Source organism: Corvus cornix, chromosome 4, assembly GCF_000738735.6.
Source record: "Corvus cornix cornix isolate S_Up_H32 chromosome 4, ASM73873v5, whole genome shotgun sequence".
Classification (NCBI taxonomy): Eukaryota; Metazoa; Chordata; class Aves; order Passeriformes; family Corvidae; genus Corvus; species Corvus cornix.
In genome coordinates this window covers 14,507,303-14,528,280 of record NC_046334.1, presented here as the reverse complement: position 1 = coordinate 14,528,280, position 20,978 = coordinate 14,507,303, and the positions used below count along the sequence as shown (strand labels likewise).

The 20,978-nt window shown below is 36.2% G+C and overlaps 1 protein-coding gene across 1 annotated transcript in view; it reads right to left on the bottom strand.

Moving 5' to 3' along the window:
* Nucleotides 1-20,978, bottom strand: part of TTC29 (tetratricopeptide repeat domain 29) — a 117,604-nt gene that overhangs the window by 58,320 nt on the left and 38,306 nt on the right. The window contains exons 6-7 of the mRNA XM_010411999.4: nucleotides 13,338-13,550; nucleotides 10,634-10,719 (exon numbers count right to left, since the gene is read on the bottom strand). Of these exons, the coding sequence (XP_010410301.1) occupies nucleotides 10,634-10,719; nucleotides 13,338-13,550 (299 nt within the window). The remainder of the gene's footprint in view (nucleotides 1-10,633; nucleotides 10,720-13,337; nucleotides 13,551-20,978) is intronic.

Below are 20,978 nucleotides of genomic sequence, written 5' to 3'. Positions count from 1 at the left end.
AACATGAATCAAACAATCAACTGGACCATTAGTCAAAGAGATCAGTAGCTAATGATTCCTGACAGGCACTGCAGTGGCAGGCTAAGGCCCAGCCTGGCTCGCAGCATCTGACAGTATTTTTCTGAAACCAACAATAGGTGTTGGTAGACAGAACACAATCAAGTGAGACTACTGGCTTCATACCACTTAGTAACCCTTAAATACTTTCAGAAGAAAACACATAGTTCTGATGGTTGCTAAAGGATCACTTTGATATAGGCCAGTGAAAATAAGAGACATCAGTATGGTATGCATCGGCACTTTGCAGTTCAATGAACTCTGCCCAATAGCTGCCCCAGAAATGCATATTTAAAAATTACAAAAAAGTGCAGCCTTTATTACCATAATTTGAGTGGTTACATACCTGTGGCCATCCTGAGTAAGATCAAAGAAAAGTTTCATAATACAAACCCAGATGTATTCTTATTTTTGCCAAAACCTAGCATGAGAGAGGTTGGACAGCAAAAAGAAGATTGTATTGTCCATGTAGTGTATTGATCACAATGAGCAGAGCTCATTGATCCCAGGAATATTATGCACTAGTATCAACTGAATGGCAGGCCACACCTTGTTAAATGCTGAATGTGCTCAGGCACAGTGAGCATCCAGGGTAGAAGCTGCACAGCATTCCACCTGCAGGCTCACAGTTCAGGGATACAGAAACTGGGTGCCATGCCCAGGAAAGAGGCAGCACTCCCTGATTTGCCTGAACTGTTACTTCTCCCTTTTTACTCACAATTCAAATTCACCAACTCAATCCTGTGAATGTTACTCCTTGCCCTTAGCCACATCCACTTACACTGGGCTAGTTTTGGATAAATAACCAGAAATCCACAAATGCTGTCAATCTTCCTACAGAGACAGAAAGAATTTGTCTGGAATTGGCCAAACTGGTCTGTTCCAGAACTCCTATTCCAGGGACTTTATTTGGATAATGCACAGCATAAACACACATCTTAGAGCAAGGGGATCAGGGACAGGCGAGGGAAGTAGAAGAATCCACCCAGAAGTCTGTCCAAGTCAAATGTCAAAGTGGAACACCCTTGTTGAAGACTTTCCAGAGCTAGGACATGGCTATCACTGAGGTGTTGCTTGGCTCCCACTCTCCCTTGTGGGCAACGAATCCAATCCACACTCCTCCTCCCCTGATCTACTGGGCTATCAAGTGCAGCATTTACCCTTACGCTCTACAAACACTCAGCAATAGACGCTTCAGGTTACTTGTGTCTGCATTTGCTTGAAGGATTAAAGGAGGGAAGACAAACATTTCACTCATTCCTTAGCAGTCTATCAAGATCAGGCCTAAGGCTTTTTGCCTGCATCAAGTCTTGTCTGCTTTGTATAATACTCAGGGCATGTACATTTTGCTTTGATTCTGAATGGGTGATATGTAAAGACAAGTAGCTAATTGAAAAAGTTCCTTTCCCCAGAGTAATTTCAAACTTCTGTTGGCTTCCAGAAGGTCAGGAGTTCACCCTGTATGCTTCGTTTTGCTGCACAGAAAGTTTAAAAGAGATGAAATATACAGATGATTGAATAAATGTTAACTTTTATTTCTTCATTACTGTCGTTAATTCTGGCCTTCTGTGCCACTAATAATTATATTAATTCTGATTCTTTACACAACAACTTTGCAGGAACGAAGTAACAATTTCCTTATTTCCTATACCTCATAAATGGTTTTATTATTTATTCATATTTGAAAAATTTTTTAAAAGTCATCCAGGTCCTTCAGAGCAAAAAACAATGCAAACATCAAATCCAAGTATTTTCATTTGCTATTAGAGTACAATTTGAGATTTCCACTGCAGAAGTAAAGGTTATTGCAATCTATATTTAGGACAGGAATGTAATGTTTTCCAAGCCAGTCATTGTTGACATATTTCTTCAAAATAAAGCATGGCTTAACAGTCTGGAGTGAAGAAGCTTCATCTGTTACCCTTTAACAGCAATATAAGAGGAAAAAACAGTTTATGTATCCTTTCCATCCTGACAGATGTGACAATAGCTGGAAACACTGTGCCTGCCAAGAGCTTTTATCAAGTATGTTATAACAACTAGTAATAAGTGTAAATAATAAATGGCTACGATCTTATGGGAAACAGTGGCAATACTAAACAATTTTTGGTGCTTGCTGATGGGAATCTGCTAGTCCTGGAATTCCCTGGCTTCCCAGTAGAGTTTTGGCCTGACAATAAACAACAGTTTAATACTTTATCTAATCCCAGCCAGGAGGTAAGTTCAACAGCAAGCTTTTGCAGATGTTCACATCCAATAATCTATTCATAATTGATGAAACAGGGAGGTCAGATGTAATGGTTGCTACTATTCCAGCAACAAATAAATGGTTATTGACAAAACAAGGCAGTGTGGCGCTCAGTGCTGAGCAGTGACAAGCATGAAACAGTGCTGAGACAGAAGTAGTGATGTGAATACAGCCCTTCATCTTGAGAATTCCTCTATGTGATGTGTGGCACAAGGGCCACTCTGACATATAAGCAGATGGAGGTGACTTGTAAAGGAAAAATGAGATTCTGCAAGTACATAAAAGACAAATGCAGAGCCGGGGGAAGAAATAGGAGAAAAGGGTGGACAGGACTGGAAATTGGGGTAAGTGCAATAATGTGAATTGTTAAGAAATGTTCTTGTATAGCAGCACTGTGATCCAGATGTTTGGACTGCTTTTATCAGATTGTTGTGTCTGCATGAATGTACCTGGCTGTCAGATCACTGTTGGCTGCTAAGACAATAATACCATAATATAAATATGTGCATGCTTAAATTCCCATTACTTCTTAGACAAATCACCTATAAATATTCTGCTTCATGCTTACTAATATCTTGAACAGATATTTTTAACTACACAAAGTTTTCCTAGCTAAAAGCAAGCAAGCAAGCAAGCAAACAGTTAAAATTTGCATAACAATGGTAAAAACTGCAGAGATAAAGTAGGAAAGTATAAAACCAATTAATGTTAGTTAAAAAACATTACTTTTCTGCAAACCAAGATAAAAGTTAAGGAAGAGATCTCCTTCAGCTGAAAACCTTATATTCTTCAAGTTTTAACCCATGTAATGCAGTAAAAGGATTAATAGACTCTTATTGACTGAATAAAACTTGAGTCATTTAGATGCAAATAGACACTTGAGATCTTCTGCATCCATTTCAGTGCTAAAAGATAGTAGTATATTACACAATGTTTATTGTGTAATATACTACTATGAAGAACAGCTGAATGAAATGGGGACCTTTACTGGTATATGTAGTCATAAAAAGATTTCAGACAGAAATATTTTAAATATTAATATTACTAAAATCATTTAAAGCAGCAAGGAATGTGAAATCGATTTATTTAGAAGTCCAATTTATTTCACACTTTGCTACCAATTCTTTTGATCAGCTCTGAAATAATACATAAGCTGAAAGCAAAACAGCAAAACAAATTGCTTTTAGCAAGGAGGCACCAAGCTCTAGGTTTTACACTGGCATGCATCAGTGTTTTAACTTCTCAGGTTATTTATCTATCAAAGGATAAATTTTAAATTCCTCAAGATCTAATGCCTGAATCAAGACTTATTTTCCAATTTAGCCATCAATGGTTCTGATCAAGCAAAGTTGTTAAGCATCTGCCTACACCTGAGTATATGACTTGTCCCCCTGAAGTCATTGAGAATAACTGAATTGAAATTCAAAAACATATTTAATAAGTGAATTGCTGTAGCTTGAACTATACCAATTTGAGAAACCAATCTAATTTTAAAAGCCTTACTTTACAGAATTTCTTTTTATCATCTGTTCATTAGAATTAACTATACAATGGAAAACAAAACCTCCCAGATTATGAATACATTTGCATTTAAGTACGGAAATTCCTGAATTTGTACAGTGTGGGTACAAATGTTTCCTTTCTCACAACACATTAAGAGTCTGACTTCTGTAAGGAGATTATCTAACAGAATTAGAAAAATTTCTTGCAGTTTTTCAGCCATTTGCTACAGCCCTGGGTATAGAATGTGCAGTTTCACAAATGAATGTACACTAATGGGCTGGCAGTTCCTAGGATCTTGTATGTTACTGTTATCAGATAAGATAAGCTATGGACTTAGACATGCTGTAGCTATCCCTTTCCCTCAATTATGTACAGCTTTTAGATCCTGAGGTATAGCACACCTAAGCTAGAAATCCAGTGTGGGAATGAAATGAGGGGAAACTTTGCATTGGCAGGGGTTAAAAAAAAAAAAAAAGGAAAATAAAAAGGGGCGGGGGGGGGAAAGAAAAGGAGAATTTTTTTATTAGCTACTCTAAAAAAAGTTTCAATAGAGTACAGAGAAAATGCCTAAATCACATCTTGTTACTGACAGAAGACAGTTATTGGAGATTAGAACTCTCAGTTGGGGCAAGGGGACTAATTGTAACCTTCTTTCCCCTAAGCAGACCCTGTCTGTGTCCATAATCTCTCTCCCAACCTGGGAAAGCACAAGGAAGAGCCACCTGCACTGGCTACACCAGCAGAGAACACACAAGGCTGCTTCATCCCAGCAGCAACACCAAAAAGGTGGGACCTGAGCTGAGGCTCCATGACTGCCAAGTGCTCTGCCCTCCATGCCTTGTGAAAACCAGATGTAAAGATATTTTTATTCCCTAGCAGAGCAGTTTAAGGAATTTTTATGGCTTTGTCCTCATTTTTTCAAGATATTAGAGCTGAGCAAACCCCCAGTAAGGGCAGTTTCCTTCTTTTAACTTCAAACTTAACAGTTAGCAACAATTTCACAGAAATAATTCAGAGTTATACAAAGAATTGTCTTGATCTTCGAATATCTCTTATGATGTAAATATACTTTTACTAGGGCTGCCCTGCACTCCCCTCCAGTACTTCTCCATACTCATACAGAAAGTGGGCCTGTGTGTGTGTCTGCATGTGTGTGTAAGGCAATAAAAAAAAAATTAATAACAATAAAATAATAAAATTTATCATTTTTAAATAGGGTCAAAATATTACCAGAAATAGATTTTGAAGTTTGGGAAACCACATTTGATATGTTAAATAGCACAACTTCTAAATACAGGATGCTTAATATATATATTTTAAGTAAGGCTACATAATCTTATATCTAAACCTAGCAACTTTCATGCTGTTTCAGAACTAGAAACAAAGAATCAATGTCCTCCAGGCATAGCCCTCAAAATTGAGGTTTTAAACTTTTTGTCACCAACTTGTACTCAGGTTCCTGAGAACACCAGTGGTCAGATAACTAGAGTTCTGGAAAGGTGCTATAGTTTTATCTAATGGATTGTGCACTCAAACCTTCAACTCACTGCAGTTGTCCTACTCTTTTGGGGTGTATGAATGAGTAAACTGAAAATTGTAATGGATGAAATAGAAATCCAGCCATTCATGGTGTTTTGGTAGCCGTTCTTGTGGGATGAGACTCCTGAAGAGTAAGGTCAATATCAGCAACTTGCCATTTATTTTCATTGTTGCTGTGGGAAAACATGGAAATGTGATATGAATTTCTTATCACCAGGTAATAGATTTTTTATGTATTTAATATTTTTTGTTTCTCATGGTCTATAATTTTTGTAAAGCTAGACTACCGTAATTCTGCAGCAGTACTGCATTTGAGAGAGTTTTCTTACAGAGGACGTTCTTGTGGCACATTTATTTTGACAAAAAATCCACATTGCTGAAGGGAGTTTTTGTGCTGCCACTAACCAAGCAAAATGCAATTTGAACCACAGATTGAAAAGGAAAATGACACCATGTTTCAAGGCAAGTGTAGTGGACACCGTAACACCAAGGTGCAAATCTGTGTGGTGCATGGAAAAGTATTGAAGGAAAGTAGCATTGCTGCGTCTCAGGGATAATCAGAACATTTTTTTTCCCAGGTTTTCAAGAAACTGGTTAAGATAGGAAAAATCTTATCTACATTAAACCAACAGAAGAAATCCTTCCTTCACTAAGAGACTGTTAATTTTCATCTCCAAATAAAATGTTAGAACTGTCTTCCACGTTAAGAATTAAGTGCTAAATTAACAACAAAAAAATTAGTTGAATGATCAGACATTCATCTCTTTCCTGAAGTTCCAGGTCTTTTTTAGTATTCTCAACACAAATAAAGTTAATTTCTTAATTCCCTCAGCATTTGAGTCAGTATATTTTGTCAGGACAAAGTTCACTCCCAATAATAATTCTCTCAGATAATTTTGTTTGTATTATCTTCACCAGCACTTCACTGCTTCTTCTAGCAGCAGTTGGATCCTTCAGGAACAAGAAATTTAATCAGTTTCAGAATTGAGCCACTCCCTTCTCTGTACATAATCTATTGTCAGTGTCAAGATCAATCAGAAGTGCCTACCTTCTAAGAAGGCTCAAAGTTTTGGGTTTTTATTCTTCAGATATAAACCCCACTACATTCCTATATGAATACAGTTTTAAAATCACTTTAATGAAGTGGAGCCTCTAGGAATGATGAGACCTCTTCTTAAACTGGTATGCTATGATGTTTTTCCAAGCATGTGATGCCATTTGCTAAGCTGAAAATGTTACACTTCATTACTAATGGCTAAATATCACTTAGAGTTGAATAAAGGACAATATGGATGATTTAAAAGAAGGAAGTTTGAAATAATTTCCATTGAATACTATCTTTGAATATGTATTGTGAGTCTCCATTTGAGAGGGTTTTTTTGTGGTAACAATAATGAAAGCTTAAACCTAAACTCAGTGGTCTACTCAGACTCCACTGACTTGAAGTTCGACCTTCTAACTCCACACGCTCATTCTTCTCAACCACCTTACCCAATGTTTGGGAGAAAAGAGGATACCATTTATTCTACCTTTTGGAGTTCTTTTACTTGCTAAGATCCTCCTTGATTCACCAAATCCATCCATCCATCCATATGGGCATAATCCTTATAATTATATATAATAGATGTAATCAGATAAAATATGCTGTACATACCAAATACAGAATATCTGCACCCCAGATACACTCATATTCTCCCCAGCTGCATGGGAGGAGACAAAATTTCCAGTTGTTTTGACATAGACTTTTTCAGAAATTAAGTTTATGGTCATTAATACTTCTGATTGCTTCAATAGGGTCATTTTGAATGTGAAGATGTCTTTGCAAGTTCATAAATTTTCTTGTTAATTTTATGCCTGTGGCTTATGTATCATAATTCTGACAATTCATGCAGATAGCATTATGTCATAAATTACCACATTTAGCTTCGCATGAGTCTCAGTACTCATGAATACTGCCTCTTTTATTTAAATATGTAACATATCTGAAACGCAGGATTCAATATCCAAAATAAAGGAACTTAGAAAAAACCGTAGCACTTAGATGAAGAATGAGGACTGGAATTTTCCTAATGACTTGGGATGCAAATCTAGTTGAAAGAGAAAAAATCCATGATACCCTACACTTTGAAGCATTCTTGAAAGCCTGGTCTAAGAAAAAACCCCAATAAATCCCCACATCAAGCTTATGCAAGATTTCTAATGACACAGAAATGTTTCACTTAATACTCTGCTTGCATAATGAGTCTGAGGAAAAAAAAAGTAAACAGTAACTTTTACTTTAAAATTAGCCTAGATAGAGAACTCTCCATGACAAAATCAATAATGTTTAACATGAAATCTATATAATGTGAACTATTAATATTTTGTGGAAAAAACATTAGGCTCGATTACAAACCAGATGATATGAAAAATACTATGAACATATCCCACTGCTATTGAATGTAATTAGTTCTCAGGCTTTTAAACTTGCACATACTTATATTTTTACATCTGAGTAGCTCCACTGAAATCAATCATATATATCAGATCAAATTAAACTAATTTATACAGATTATACACCAAATCAAATCATGTTAAACACCAAGTCCCTAGCAAATAAAAACCCTTCTCTAACAAAACCAGCCCATTCGATACAAAGCGACTGCATTTTTTTATAGAATAGGCTGCAGCTTAATCATTTCAATCTTTAATTACTGCATCAGATAATGACTATTTTGAACATATGCTTCTCTGCCCTGCTAGAAGACATGGATGAAAGAGAAACAAGTTCATATGCATGATACTGTGTGTGCATGTTGGGGGAGGCTAAAGAGCAAAAGGAACCAAGTGGCAACAATTGGAGGAAATGGTGCCTATAACAGCTGCTCCTTTCAGATTCCCCTAGAAGGAGACTGCCTGAGGTGGACCACAGCACAAAGGGATAAAGAAGATGAAAACTGATGCAAAGCAGGGAAATAACTGCTGAGACCCCTGAGTCTACATCTGAATAGTCCCAAGCTGTGTGGCAAGACCTCTTTAGCATGCTACAGAAGCTGGTGATGAACTACATATTACCATGAGGCAAACTGGCTCCTAGCAGTATTGTCTGCATGTTATGTGTAATGATAACCAGTGGGCCCTTGGGAACAGGAGGCAATGATTTCATCTCCGTAAGCATCTGAGCTCCCCTTGGATACAGAGACCATTAAACTGAGAACAGAAGGGTAAATTTTAGGCAATGATTTCCAACTGGAGAGTGAAGACAACTTCTGCTCAACAGTACTGTCAACCACTGATATTTTACTGCTGTTTATATTGATCACTGTAAAGGACAAAAGGAGCTAGAACTGTATGCCCTTTTCTTTGTCCCATGGAACACACTATATTTTTTGAATAAAAGTACTTAAAAAGTTTATCATGTAATATTATTGGTAATGCCATTATACTAGAATATGCCACTGTATTATTAACACTGAAAAGTAGTGGTATTTCCATTACTGTTAAAAAAACATTTTATAATCTTAACACAAGGTATCCTTTGTTTTTGCCCTTGCACATTGCTTCCCTTAACTGTCAGGTGTTTTTTTAGGACTAAAAACATTAGACACAACCTATTATATATTTAAAATTAATAGTAGTCCATTACAAAATTCAGGGTTTCAGAAGCTTCCTTAAAAAAAAAAAAATCTGCATGCAACAAAAAGAAACGCAACTTCCAAATGACTGCTGTAACTTTTTGACAGGAGACATGGGAGAGCAATGAAGGGAAAGGAATAGCTATAAAATGTAGGCAAAATTGATCCTGAGGAAACAATGCCAGGACAACTAATATTTTTGACACTTTCAAGGGCAGTTTGATCCTTTGTATATTCTGGAGAGATTAAGCATGCATGCAGGCTTCTTTATTTAGCACATTTGTTTATCTTGTTGCTCTTCAGAATTTACACAGTATAAACTTAAGATTCTGAGAGCATGAGAAAAGTTGCTCAGGTAAGAATGCCAGCACACTTGTCAGGCAAAAAAACCAATGGCAGGTAAACTTGAAGTAGGAAAAATTCTCATCTAATCTATCATATTGTTTTCCTGGAAGAGATCAAATATCATATTCTTGTTGCTGCTGCAACTATTAGGTACAATTTTATAAAGTTATATGGAGCTTTTTAGTTTTGAAATATTTTCACATTCAGCTACAGGCTTTAACTGCAATTCATTGAGAACAGGCTCCACCTTTCCAGGATTCAGTTGATTTATGCAGAAGATAGGACTTTCAGCATTGAAAATTATGTATAAAGGTGGTCGATAACATCTAAAAAAATCATAACATAAATGCAAAAAAAAGCCTGTAAAAGGACATTACAAGACAGAAATCTAGAACCTCTCCTACACAGCAGAAGCCAAGCAGGTAATACTGAAATATATGAATTTATTCTGGGATTTCTATTAGTCTGTTTCTGAAAAAAACAAACAAAACAAAAGCCACCAAAACAAAAAACACCATAACAAATGACCTCCATAAAACAAGTTCATTAATAGAATACTGAATCATTCTGCAGTTAAAAGAACAAAAAGAAAGAGTAATTATCCACCTGATTAATTGCAATAATCATGAAAAATATATACAAATTTGTTTTCCACAGAACATTTTTAGGAGAATCATGGAGGATTGTGACTGATGACTGGCACAAAAGAATCAAGTTGCTGCTTATCTTTCCTCTCATGCTGACCTATAAGGAAGTAGGGAAACCCTCCTTCTACACTACAATTTCACATGTACAACTCTCCCTGTCTTAGAATTATTAAGGCTCAAGGGAAACGTCAGAGGAGGAGTTTGAACTCAAGTGTCCACAGCATCAGCATTAGAGCTTTTCAGAAGTAATTAATATTTCTTCCAACTTACTGATTTTCTAACAATCTCAATGTGTGAACTGATATATTTTTCATTGCTGCTTACAAATACACTTTACCAAACTAATTTGTAAAACTGGTGTTTTATACAAAACCCTAACTAAATAGAGACTATTTTGTATATGCACATGTACAGGAAAAGGAAAGCCAGTCACATATAACCTGAACTGTCAATTTACATTGTTTCTACAGATCCAAGCATGGAAACCTGGACTACATCAGTTCTGGAATTTATTGGAACCACAACTGCTTGAGCCACATGGATCCCTGCCTACAGAACTAGATACAGTTATAAAAGGTCCATGAGCCAAGTCTCTCCAAGTTTTTCCACTCTGCAAATGCCTAAGATGCCGAGGAGGCAGAGAAAGGCACTGAGAAAGCTAAAGCAAAGAATAAACTTACTGCTAATGCTGTCTCATGTTCTCCAGAAAAATGGTATGCTAGACTTAAGCAATAGGCTGCTTCTCCTTGCATCTTCATATCACCTCCTAAAGAAAGGGTTAAAGGTAGAGTTACCAGCATGATCTGAAAAACATGACATTGGTACAGACAGCTCTTGCAGGTGCTTAAATAACATACAGATGTTAAAATACTGTAGTAATTTTTTTTCTTCTCCTTACCCCTGCTGTATATCTCTTTCAAAAAACATGTAGTGGTAATTAAAAATAGAGGCTATAGATTCTAGCAAAGTTCACCAAGGAAGTTTCAGCAAAATCAGAGAAAATACCTTTCAGTAATGAAGTACAATCAAACTAACATGTGTAAGGTTCTCAGTTATTAATTGTTTAATAATGGTCCTAGTATCTTCACATTAGAAAATTATAGTAGTCTCTCTATATACTCAATATAAAATAAAAGTGGCTACAAATAGGTAATAAACCTTAATATATAAACACAAGATACATCTTGACTCACACATTTTGCTAATGTGAATCTTAGTGAAATACCGAGAGAACCAGCTGACCAGTTTCATCTTTCTTATTCTCCTGTCTGTTTTACAAGCTACTGTAGGCTAAAATAGCTAAAAAAATGGGTAATTTACACTTGCAAACAGTACTTACAGAAAATTCTGTATAGGCTGTTGCTAACTAAGGTGCATCACATTTTCCCATGCCAGGTTTTACTTCACTGATAGATACTGGTCTAACAAACACTGCTTGCTGGTACTTTTGCATGGCTCCCTCAACAGAAAATCAACTATTTGATACCAAAATAAATATAAAATAATTGTGTAACTTCTTAAAGTATCAGACTATATTCAAAAATTTCCCTACAGAACATGAGTAGCCAAAAAAACCCCAACCCCTGTAGATGAAATTAAATTAAAAATAACCAAAAATCCAATCTTTCTGTTGCTCAATATCAATCTGCTCCAACACAATCAACCTGAAGCATAACTGCATATCAAGATATTTTGTAAAATGCATAAATAAATGTAGTTGAAATGAAAAGGGAGATTATCTGCTTGCAGTTGTCAGACTAATTCTTTCTGTCCAAATACACAGAAGCCTACACCTAGTTCTGAAAGTCTTTGAATTATAATAATTGCTGATACCATAGCAGTGCTCTATCTATAGCACTTAATATGCTCCTTAAAATTATTAAAAGCCTCAAAAACTCAAAAAGCCTGGTGGTCTTTTCCAATATTCAATATCCCTTAAAAGGGTTAATAAGACAAAAGGATACAGAAATACAGTTTCACAGAAGAATAATAAGTTAAAAGTTGCTCGGGACGTAAGAGAACTTTCTTCCTCAAGAAGATTTTGACAGTCTGAAGTGGGTAATATCTAATCCTAATCCATAAAATACATAAACATAGATGATGGTCCAGAAGGACAGAATGGACATAACAGATAACATCCAGTAGCCAGTATGGCTCTGGAACGAGGACTGGAGAACTCCTCAGAAGTTCCTAAAGCTTAAATTTAAAGAGAACAGCAGCACATGTATTGTGCATAGTGATATGTGATACATGCCTCAGGAAGATGTGAAAGTGATTGATTTGAAATAAGGGAACCAGAACATCTGCCTGGTCAAAAAAGTTTTGGAAAGACATCAGATCCAGTCTGACAATCCTTTAATATCCAGCAATAAGAAGACATTGATAGGAAACTTCATCAGCAGTCCTTCTAGTTACTACACTAAATATTAAGAGGAGAAGTTTAAGTGTAGCTGTGATTTAAGCATATATTATAGACAATAGCTGTAGAAAACACTACAAGCTTGTATTATGACCTGTAGAGTCATAACATTATTTGTCACAAAAACTTATTTTAAAATTTGGAAAATATTTCAATTTTTTTGCCATTTTTGATGGTTTATCTATTGCAACTACTACTCAAAGACCAGGTCACAGATTAATATTCCGCATACATTATTAAATTAAAACCCCCTAATGTATGTACTGATAAATATTGAATTATTATGTATTTAAATAAAACCCTTCTTCATTGTGAGGGTGCTTGAACAGTGGTAAATCTTTTCCAGGGCAGTTATGGAGGCTCCACCTGTGGAAATACTAAAAACTTGACTGGATTTAGTCCAGGGCAGCCTGCTCAGGACAACCTTATGATTTCCAGAGGTCTTTCTGCCTACCTCTGCTGTTCTGCGATTCTGTAGTTTTTTACTTTAGGTTTCAAAGCATTTATGTGTATTAAGATAGAAAATTTTGCTGCTTATGACAAAAACCTGTATTTTTCGAGTATTAAATAACTATGTAGAGTGAAAAGGTAAGTTTTTTCCAGGAGATAAAATCAGTCAAAAACTGCCAAATCAACAGTGACCAGCCAATTAAAATCAGTGACCTAAGCTTCCATCAGTGACCTCACTTTCTGATTAGGGGTTCGCAATTTTATATTATTATTCCCACAAGGTTGTGAAGGTTTTTTTGGGAGATAAAGCTTTGAGGAACCTAAAAGTTTCTTTGCTGTCAGCAAGAAGGCATTTCTGCTTTAGTGAGATCTACAAGTGTATTGACAGTATTTGTGTTTGAGTTTCATAGGAAACAATCACCCAGTCAAACCCTTGACACTGTCTACTTTACTCATGGGAAAATCATGGCCCACACATCAAACGAAGGAATGGGAAAGCTTTATTTTCCACCTACCTTCTTTTGCCATCTTTAAAGCTTTTATTAGCGTTTTGATGGCCTCTTGGTGTTCTTTATTTTCGAGCATTTTGTCTGCTAGCAATGTATAAATTCTCCAGAGATGCTGACATGCCAGTGAAGTGTAAGCACAGCCTGTCTCATCCTTCCATGGTGTGCCCTCTGTTAGCTGATAAAATGTTTCAAAATGCTCAGCAGCTTTCATGATGTGACCTGAAAAACATCATTTGTAATTAAAATCAACAATCAAACATGCAGTCAAAAAAAAATTGTAAAAGTTCGTAGTCTATAATAATTGTATTGTTAAAAGTAAGTTGCAGCCAAACATTCCACAGATGTTTCAAGACTCTTCAATTCATAACTCACAGATCGCTGGAAAATACTGCCAAATCTCACAGCACCCAGCAATACTCTAATTTAAATTTATCACATTTAAAATTAGCTTTCCTTTGTAAATTCACAATGTTGAACAGGTGTGATTTCATGGATGCAAAGTCAGGATCTTCTAGAAAATAAATTTATTCTAGATTCATAAAACCTTTGTGATTCTCATACATCAAAATCACACCTATGCATAAATAATCACAACTGAAACTGTTCCTCAAGTTTCTTTTTCCATAATGAAAACCTGTGCTGAAAGATTTGAAATGTGGAGAATAAAGGTATCAAAACTGTGGAGAAAAAATAAAGATCTTCATTCAAACCATTTAATTGCTGAAAAAAAGAATTATCATGCAAAGTAATTTATTCAACAGTTATTGCAAGGCCAACTCTGGTGAGTTTATCTAGTACATTTACTGCAAGGGCATTAACCACTGATAGGTTAATTATTGAGCCTGAAGTAATATACTCCAAGGCCTTCAAATGTAAGTTACTCAAACATCTTTAAGGCAAAGGAAAGTTTGAAGATAGAATTCAATTCATTTTCACAAGCAAGTAGTTTTCCCTCTACCTTCAGCTGGATTTATCTCTGTGCATACAATTCAATCTAGGAGATTTCCATACCTGCTGACAGTGGAAATTCAAAGCTCTTGGAAAGAACAGAAAAGCTTTTTCTTATACTTAATGGGTACAGAAAAACTGCTGGGAAGCAGGTAAGATAAGACTATTTACATTAAAAAAAAAGTTTAAAAAAAGCATTCTGGTCACAGTGTCTTGTTTAGCAAAAACTATTCTGCAGCAGGGAGAACTGTGAACGTGACCTTGCCTTTATAAGTTTGTGTGCGTGTGTGTGTGTGTGTGATGGAGGAATCTTGTCCCATAGATCGTCAATATATCAACTGCTATTTCTATTAAAAGCTGAAATAAACCATACAACAAATTCACTTAGAAGTGTTTGTAGTTTACACCTCTTCTGAGAGGTGATTTAAAAGGAACTATTGCTGTTTTGCAGTCTTTTTTTTCAGTGCTGCATTCAAACTTCAAAAAGAACCCGGAAGGAGAAAAGTTGTTTCCCAGCTGTAGGAAAGGAAGGGAGAAAAGCTTGGAGAAGGATCCTCTTTAAGCATTCCTGGAGAAAATGAGGTTATTTTCCCCAGGCCTCCAGCCAACCTAGAGGCAGCAGAACAGCTATGACAGATTTCTCTTATTAACTCAATTTAGATTTGTCTTTTGCATATGTTACCCCTTTATAACGATGCTTTCAACTTTGCAATATAAAACATAACTCATCTTTATTAGAATTAAATTTATTTTCATATTAAGCTTCTCTGATGATTAAAACGAGTTCAACTAAAACTGACAAGTAACAAGAAACTCCTCTTTCAAAGACACAATGAATTAAATGAGTGTCACAGACAAATAATTTTATGGCTCTACAGCCTACAATTTGTGTAAGAGTCCCCAAGGAGACAACAGGTGCTGAAGAGTGCAGTGCCAGGTGGAAGGAGAGATACCAGGCTTTACTCAGTTCCATTCTAGCTAGGGACAGGTATTGGAGAGACGGTCCAAAACACTGGCAAAACAGGAAAAGTTCTACACAATCTTTCCAAAATGTCCCATACTTGACATCAGACTGCACAAATAGAAAGGCACAGGGAAATTATCACAACCAGTACAAGCTGTTTACAGGCTCCCTGATAGTACAGAAAATAGAGATGTAGACTAGCTAAAGCCAGATGAAAACCCTTGTCCATTCTCAAGAGGCTTCCAATTCGAGTTTTTGTCTGTCCAGGCCAGATAACTTCTTAAGGCACAGTCAACTCAGCAGTCAACAGAATTCCAATTATCCAAGTTGCTAAATGCAGATTTAAGATATTGGAGAAGATCAGGTTGGCTTTGTGACAAATGATTGAAAGTTGAGTTAAAATTTAATGCTAATAGGTAGATCCAGCATTTTGTTCACTCGGATTCTCATAAACACATACAGACTCCTCCTTGGAATTCTCCCCAAAGTTCATTAATAGATATACTGTTCTTTTGAAAGGGTACAGTCATACACTTGAGTCATCGGGATACACTCCATGAGTAATGGATTCTTTAATAGAATTTGATTCATGTGTTTCTCAAAAACTTTTAGTAGGAATGGGAAGCAGCAAACAAATGAGTGGTATCACCTTGAAGCTGAACACCGTATCTGAGTTTCTCCTAAGACACTCTAACGTGATCTCTTAAGAGGACCCATCATTTAGGTAAATAATACTTGCATTCTTAAGAATTATTGTTCAGGTTGTTAGAACTATCAGGTATGGTGATTCTTACCCAAGCTTCCCCTCTTGCAGTATCCCCTTGAGAAAGTTTCTGTCAGACTAGAAATCGAACTCATGCATTCCATGTACCCCATAGTCCTCAAGAGCTGGCCAAACCATAAGAGCTGTGACCTGACACTCCTTTTGCCAGATCTCAATGATACCTCTTTGGAAACAATCCATCTACACCAAGCTTCAAAATATGAAAGAAATATGATTTTTTTGGTAATATTCAAATGAATCTATACTACATTTGGCTTCACTGAATTACCAAGAAAGATTATGAAGTGAAAAGCGAAACAATCTGCTCACAGAAACACTAAATAGAAAGTGCTGAACAAAAAGGCAAAATACCTGCTAGTTTCCTAAATAAGGAAGAGATAGAATTCCTGACATGAAAGCCCTTACATGGCTGGGAATGTGCTCACTGAAGACTCTCCCAAATAAAACTGGCTATGTGGACACTTCTCAAATTCACAGAAGGTAAAACGTTTTAGACTTTGGAATTTATTCTTCCATTAAAATAACCTGAAATCTCATGTTGCCACTGGCAAATGACATATTTATTTAATCCATAATGCTTATGTGAAACTCAAATGTTGTGGGAAAATAATCTTTTCAGGGCACTGGCGAGTTTATGCCATGTCATGAGTCAGTTCAGCTATAACTGATCTGGCCAGTGCACTCTAATTTTTAAACATGGAACTACTGCAAGTGTTGGCTGCAGACATACATATAATGCCATCTAAAAATCTTGAAAAACATTAAAAGAAAGTAATTAGCCAATTGCAGAACATTTCTGAGAATAAGAGCATTTTTATCTCACTTAGGATGTGACAAGGCAGAGTTTTAAATTACTTTTATTATGAACTGAAAAAAACCAAAAGACCAAAAAAAGCAAAATGAGAGGAAAAACAATGGAGTAACAAAATCACTTGAAATAGTTTGCAGAAATGTATTTTTATAGGTCTAGGAATTCAAAGAGAAAATCCAGAAGGTGTTTCTAGGAAATCCATGTTTGAAAAATTGCAGAGTGTTACACAAAGCAGTAAAGCTATTTTCAGTTGGCAACATTAATAGCAATTGCATATTATTCTCACACTGCCATGCAGAATTTCTCTCAGTGGATACCAAATTGAGTTGGAGAATCTCCGATGTCACTTTTTCCTTCTTACAAAAGGAATCAAAAACCAGAATGGCAACTCTTACAACATATGTACTACCATTACTAAAATTTTACACTTTTATAATTTTTTATAGTTTTAATATAACTCGGGGCATAACAAAAGAAATCCTATCATCAAGAGTTTAGTCTTAAATACGGGAGGCAAACATTGTCACAATATAATTTTGGGAGTAGAAAATCAGTTTTAAACAATTACATTTGAATATAAGACATTATTCTGACACAAAGATTTTTGCTATAGTTTTCACTCAGTTGCTTCAAAGTAAAAAAAATAAATCTTTTCATTCAAGGAAAATAATTCAATGTAATTTTTTAAATACTGAAGAGAAATGTTTTTAGATCATCTAAAAGTTCCTTTATAATTCTCCTTCTTAAAACCCAATCCAAAACCACAGATTTTTTATATCAAAATAGATATCAAATGAAAAAGGGTATATATGGAGGCTACTATTTTGCCTTTTTTTTTTAAGTAGAAAGATTGACTAGATATTAACACAAATGGGTTTAAATGTGAAGCTGCCATAAAAGCAGGCACATAAATGTAATTCTCCCAGCCGCTATTTTGATGCACATTTTTGATTCCATGAATATTTTATGAAATGGCCCAAACTAAAGCCATATAACATTCCTGCATTACTGATGCTTGCGCCCGTAAGCTACAAACATTAGAGGCATGATTGAGTGCATTAAAATGAACTCATTCAGCAGTGCATTGATTACTTGAAGGAGAAAAAAAAAGTTACTCCCACTTAAGAAAACAGCACACAAACCTGAAGTTTTCAATATTGAAATTAGCAACTCAAATTTGAATAGTGTGGTATTTAATAAATAAAGGCAGTGCTAAACTATCTAGAATTCTCTACATACAGTCCTGACTTTAATTAGGTGAGGTGTTAATTAGGTCCACAGATTGCTTTCAGTAGTGTACAGGTAATTTAAAATGTCACAATCTGCAAAATGCAGTGACTGACCTGCTCTAGCTCCATGCCTCAGCAATACTGAGAGCACCTAATGATTTCCTTTTCTATCAGCTCGAATATTTGCCAATGAAAATAATGCCACAGAAACAACTGCACAAGAAAAGTGACAGGTCTGTTAGGTACCCTGCCTCAGCAGCACCACTAGAAGCAGAAAGCACATTTAATTCTAAATTGCAAACAGTTGCACAGGGCTTCAGAAAATATTCCACTGTAGATAAAAAAAACAACCTAAAGGAACAATAAACTTTATTGTGGTATGTTTTAATCAAGAGCATCTCTTGCCATCAGTTATTTCACTATACAGTGAGAACACAAAATCTGGTTGAAGCATCAGTTAATGGTAACGAAAACCAAAAATGTTATTATCTTTCAAAAGATATATACTTACAGTTTGGTCTAACTGCTTGAACCACTTGTATTATGCTCAGTTTCTACATTCAATTTTGACAGCACTATTCACGCTGAAATACTTAAATCTGCTACAGTTTTCTATCTACAGAGATTGTTACAAAAGTGTTTAACAGAGGTGTGTTCACAAGAAACATAAAACAGGGCTCTCATTCAGCAAACAGTTGAACCACCTCAGACTCCTGAGGTAAAATTAACTGTAAAGAAGCCACTGGGACAGCTCTCACATGCAATAACCTGAATTCACGTGCCTGCTGAAAAAACAAGAAAAAAATTGCGGAAGGGATTTAAGATAAAATTTTGCGGTTTCGTAACTCTGCAAGATCCATCTCAAACAAAACCAACCATCAGACAACAATCAAAGCGAATATTTTAAAGATAACGGATAAAACCTTATATTAATTTACTTTACAGAAGCTTTTTTTTTTTCAGAAAGATTCCACCATGAGCTTGACCAAATGACATAGGCAGCTCATAAGAATGTTGCAATGACCATGCTGGCTCACCACAGGGTATTCTGACCATTTCTCCAGTTTGACAATGCACCAGCAGACCTTACCTGGAGTCCAAGTTGCCTAAGGTGAGCTGAAATCATGCCTGAGAAGTAGAACACTTGAGGACACAAAGGAGAAAGGAAGAGAGAAAAGGAAAGTTGAGCTTCACACAACCTGAGATGTAGCATTGGTGGACTGACTGCAGTGCAAACAGACAATATTTTATCTTCCCTTCTCTGGGTGAAGAACTGCCAGGCTAGTCCTTGGTATTGCAGTTTAGAGGATGGTACATTATTTCTGTTTACATTACTTAAACAAATGTGTGTTGTCTGGAAAGAAAATCATAACTGTAGTAATCCAGTGAGCATTAGAGCATATATAGTCTTGTCCTCTGAGGACCTATATTACTTGCCTTAAAGCTCAAGCACTCAAAATACACCTATACAAACCTAGAGGGCAGTGCAGACTGCAGAATCCACAGAAGGACAGTTCACACGTGCTGTATCACACCACCAGCACACAGCGATGTCAAACGTGTTCTAAAAACGTGTTGCTTAAAGGGTTCTCCCAGAGACACCTCACAAGGTAGGGATAATGCTGGCTTTTCTGGTTGCCTGGCTGCTCTCTAATCCCTTCCCCTTCTGCTGCCAGCACTACTGAGCTGCAGACAAGAGGGTTTTCCCACAGGCAGCTGAAATGACAGCTGCTTTGGGAATGGGGTACTGGGGACCAGCAAGGGAAAAAAAAAAAGACAACCACACAGGCCCCAAGTGAAAATTCCACTAACTTGTCTGTCTTACATTCATATTCAAATGGACCAACACACAAAATTCTGGTTTACAATTAAAATTCCTTTATCTTTTTAGGTTAACACATTTTATGAAAGCAGCACTTGTCAGATGCCTTCTTCTGATTTGTTTGATTATATATAAATTAACACTTTTTGATATACATCAATTTTAATCTAGAGGACAACATTGCAAACAATGTTGAACATTAGCTAAATCATCACACACCCATTTTAGAGAGAATAGAATTCTTGCTTCACAATAATATTCAAGCCTTCTTTCACGTTTGCAGAGCATCAAAGTGCTTTCATATGCAAAGACTACCAAGGATGCAAAACGCATCCAGGAAGCTCACACTGTAAGGCTCCAGGCTCTGGATGAGAGTGGGCCCACATTCAGTGGGATGCTCCCATTTCAGGTTCCACAAATATTTCTATGTCTATAGGTGCAGAAAGAAAAGGCACCAGAAAACTCAGTGATGAATGGCACATACTTTTGCACCTCCGTTTCTTAGGGCTTGAGAGTTTAAATTCAATAGAACTAAATGAAAACAAGTTATATTATATTTAACCTCAAAGATTAATACAATCATTATCTTTTAAATGGAGAAAGTGACACTGAAGCAGATTAGTTTCACTAAATTACTTTTTTTGCTATGTCAAGTCAAATACTTGCCTTGGTTTAAATACTTCTTTTGGCAGTGTTTACATTTTGTTCAGATTCTACCCAGTTCCCCTTACTCTTCATAGGTTCCAATAATAAATTTATTATCAGATGCAGTGCTCCAGCACTGGAGCTGTTCTGTGGTGCAGGTGATTTACTTCAGAAGTGTACTTTGAGTAGCAGCTGGACTAATGACCTGCTAAGATCCCAACCAACCTGAATGATCCTCTGAAGAGTAACATATATTTTTATTAACAGCTTCATGTTTGCTTTACCTATGGCTTCTACAGATCATTGGTAATGGCTGAGGACATGCAATTCCATCAGCTCCCGGTGACACTGGATAGGCACCTCTGGAAACAGGCTCCTTTATCAATTACTGAAAGGAAACACTGCCTCCAGGAAAGTTTATGATGACAACTGCTGGTCCAGCTA